The sequence below is a fragment of the Bison bison genome, unplaced genomic scaffold, assembly GCF_000754665.1.
Source record: "Bison bison bison isolate TAMUID 2011002044 unplaced genomic scaffold, Bison_UMD1.0 scf7180017864079, whole genome shotgun sequence".
NCBI classification, from domain to species: domain Eukaryota; kingdom Metazoa; phylum Chordata; class Mammalia; order Artiodactyla; family Bovidae; genus Bison; species Bison bison.
The window spans coordinates 674,919-678,767 of record NW_011494651.1 but is presented as its reverse complement, the minus strand read 5'-3'; the positions used below and the strand labels follow the sequence as shown (position 1 = coordinate 678,767).

Here is a 3,849-nt window from a genome sequence, read left to right as displayed (position 1 = left end):
TGTGTGTGTGTGTGTGTGTGTGTGTGTGTGTGTGTGTGTGTTGGGGGGAGACTAGAAACCCTTTTGGGGGGCCACAGCTCAGGCAACGGCAAACACTGAAATGGGGCAGAGGATGAGGGCAGGGCTGGGGTTTATTCTTAACCCCGGGGAGAGGACGGCCATGGGGGCGGGGCTCAGGCTCCCCAGCTCAGGACCTGCGGTTCCACATAGCGACCACCAGGTGGCAGGGCTGAGCGTGGCCAGCGGCCCAGGGGCCATTCCCGGACCACGGGAGACAGGCTCCTTCCTGGCCTGGCAGGGGTCTCAGGGTCCAGGGCCGCAGGAGCTGGGGCGGCTCAAAATTTTCCTCCAGCTGCTGGGGCCCACCTGAGCGGAGGCATGCCGCTGGGCAGGTTTCAGACCTGCAGGTGGATGGGCCCTCTGGACCTACCTCATCCCAGGCCTGGTCCTCCCTGCCCTTGAGCCCCCACCTGGCCTTCCCTGAGCGCCTCGCCCATGGCGTGGGTCACTTCATGTCACCTGGCAGGGGTCACCTTGGGCACTCATCTGGGGATGGTTTACTCACTTGTCTGCGTCCCCTGGTGGCAAGAACCCTTGACAGTGGGTGTGGTCCCCCCGAACCCCAGGACCAACAGCAGAAGCTGGCACCCAGCAGGTGCTCAGCTGACACTGCTGACTGAACCAAGGGGCCCCGGACGCCCAGGCACGCCCACCCCGTAATCCCTCCACACCCCCCGGGAGCCCCCAAATAAGCCTGGATTTCTTGGGCTCTGGGCCATTGTATGTGCTGGGTCCTCGTGAAACCCCGACCCCAGGACTGAGCATGGACGTGACTTCTGTGGGGAATCCAGGGGCCTCTGGGGGGCTCTCAGAGGAGCCACGGCAACACCACTAATGCTGTCTGCCCATCAGGGCAGCCCTTAAAGGAGGGACCCCCAGGTGACCCCCCCGTGTGCCCAGTGACCTGCATGCCACACGGCCAGTGGGTACTTGGGGCAGACCTACTACATCTGCACCTCTGATTCGGTCTGGCCTTTCACCAGAGGCTGGGGTTCCCAGGCAGAGGTGTGGATGGGGCCAGGGGCCACCCCGCCCTCCACCCCAGGCCCAGGCGACCCCTACCCAGGATGCAGGAGTGTGTGAAGGCCCCCTCGCCAGAGTAGAGGCCGTAGGTGCCCAGGTAGGGCGACACCACCTTCTGGATCAGCGTCTCCAGGCGCAGGTAGTCCTTCGTCACGCCCCGGGACTCGTGCACCCCCTGCGAGAGGGAGAGGGCAGGAAGGTCACTGGTCAGCCTGTCACTCCCAGCCGAGCCGGGCGCAGCTCAGAGGCCACCACGAAAGGCCCGCCCCGCCCCCTCTCTCCGGTCCTGGCCCCCATGGTAGGGGCCACTGCACCCTCCCTTTCCAGGCGTCTCTCCAGTTGGAACCTCTGAGCCACTTCCTGCTTCAACGCCCTCGTGGGGGCCCGCTGCACACAGCAGCTGGCGTGGCTGGGAGGCTGAGATGTCCATGGAAAAGGCTCTGAGGCCAAATCAGGACAGGTACCCTGAACCCCCACCTGGACAGCTGTGTATCCCCTTCTGTGAGCTGGCTTCCCAGAGGCTCTGGGCAGTCACTGGGCCAAGCTCATCGCCGGGGCCCCCTATCTCACCCACTTGTCCCGGGGAGCACTGCAGGCAGGCAAGGCTGCCCCCAGGGGTGGGGCCCTGGTCCAGGTCCGCATCCCAGCTGGGGGGTCAAGCCCTGCCCATCTGATAGCACCATCCATCCCCCTCCCACGCTGCCAGGTCCTGTCCAGCTCCTCCCAACACTTCCCCTCACTCGGAGCTTTAAAGGGCTCTCCACCTGCTCCCATTTCATTGGAACCAAGGCCTGAGCATTGAGGCTGCCCACGGGACAGCCTTGGTCTTGCCCACAGCTGTGAGCCCCGGCAGAGGGCTGGGCACACAGCAGGATTTAGTGAGCTTAATCAAGGTTGTTTCCGAATGAATGGATCATTCTCAAAGGACTGCCAGCAGTTAAGAAACAGGACACACCCAGGTTAACGTTAAATGATGGTTTAAAACAGGAACAGAATACAGCTCTATGCTGCCTATGAGAAAGCCACTTAAAGGATAAAGACACGCAGACGAGAAACGAGGGAAGATTAAACATGTTAACAGATCACAGCTCACCGACCATGGCAGGGAAAGCCGTGTCAATTTCAGACAGGACCGACTTCAGGCCAAAGAACTTGGGCAGGAATAAGGAAGATCCCGAACTAACAATAAAGAGGTTGATTCTCCAAGTTGATACAACAGTCTCTAATGTGAACACACCTAACAACAGAACAGGAGACTACGGAGGCCAAAAGTGGTGGGGCTGCAAGGAGAAGCAGAGAGCCCGCAGCTAGAGACTCCGCCCTGGGCTCGGAAACAGACCCAGCACAGAAACCCAGGAAGGACGCGGACAGACTCAGCACCACCGTCAACCAGCCGATACAATCGACGTCTACGGACAACTTTGTCCAACAGCAGAATCCACATTCTTCTCAAGCTCACATGGGGCATTCTCTAAAACAGACCATACTCCAGGCCATGAAACACACCTCGACACATTTGTAAGGACAGAAATCAACGTCTACTCTCAGACCACAGAAGAACTAAACCAGAAACAGAATAACCGATAATCTCCAAATACACGGAGATTAAACAGCTCACTTCTAATTAACACGCGGGTCAAAGAAGAAACCTCAAGACCTATTTTTAGATATTTTGCATTAAGTGAAAACCTAACATCCAAATTTACGGGCTGCATCAAAAGCAGTGCTTAGAGGGAAATTTAAAGTACTGAATGGATACATTAGAAAATAAAAAAAGTCTAAAATCGACTGTCTAAGCTTCCACCTTAGGAAACTAGAAACAAAAGCACAAGCTCAATCCAAGGTAAGCAGGGAAAAAGAAATAGAGCAGAAGTCAGTGAAACGGAAAACAAAAATGGGTAGAGAAAACCAACAAACCCAAAAGCTTTGAAAAGATCAATAAAATCCACAAGCCTCTAGCCAAGCTACTGAAGAAGAAAAGAGAAGATAAAAATGACTAATATCAGAAATGAAAGAGGGGAGGACTTCCCGAGTGGGTCCGGTGGTTAAGACTCTGCTTTCAAGGCAGGAGGCATGGGTTCAGTCCTTGGTTGGGGAACTAAGGTTCTGCATGCCAAAACCTGCCGGGAGCCATCTCCCGGCATATTGCATATTGAGTGCAGCACTTTCACAGCATCATCTTTCAGGATCTGGAATAGCTCAACTGGAATTCTATCACTGCCAGGAGCCAGTGGCAAAGGTCATGAGGAAGGAGGCTTGGCATACGCAAAGGCGGGATCGAGCCTCAGGAGTCCCCCTGGAAATTCTCGAGCATCTACCCCCAAAACCAGAGTCTGCCTACTTTCTGCTTTGTGCTCTCACCTACACCTCTGACTTTACAGGGGGCTGTCCCCCACTACCTCTCTCTGAAAAAAAGAGTTAACTTACAGCTCCAGTTAATAAAGTTCCTGGGTGTGATAGTGTTTCAACCTACAAACTCCTTTGGAAGTCCTCTAGCCTGCCTGAAAAGGTTTTTCCAGCCACAAGTGATTGCTCAGAGCCTCCCAACTGTGAGAGGCATGAGATGTTCTAAACTGTCTAAATACAGAGTCCTTGGAGAAGTTAAAAGATTGATTAGAAATTGTATTAAAGGGTTTTTCACTTGTTGGGCCAATGTTTGCTGCTAAGTCTCCATATCCCTTACCTGCTGTGTCCCTGGCAGTGTATTGATTAATATAATTGGTGTAAGTAGTAGCTTTAGTGTTTGTAACCTTGGACCCTTGAGTT

General features: G+C 54.8%; 1 protein-coding gene across 1 annotated transcript in view; it reads right to left on the bottom strand.

Annotated features, from left to right (window-relative positions):
- PRR5 (proline rich 5 (renal)) overlaps positions 1-3,849 on the bottom strand; it is a 27,022-nt gene that overhangs the window by 1,871 nt on the left and 21,302 nt on the right. The window contains exon 7 of the mRNA XM_010837598.1: positions 1,123-1,258. Within this exon, the coding sequence (XP_010835900.1) occupies positions 1,123-1,258 (136 nt within the window). The remainder of the gene's footprint in view (positions 1-1,122; positions 1,259-3,849) is intronic.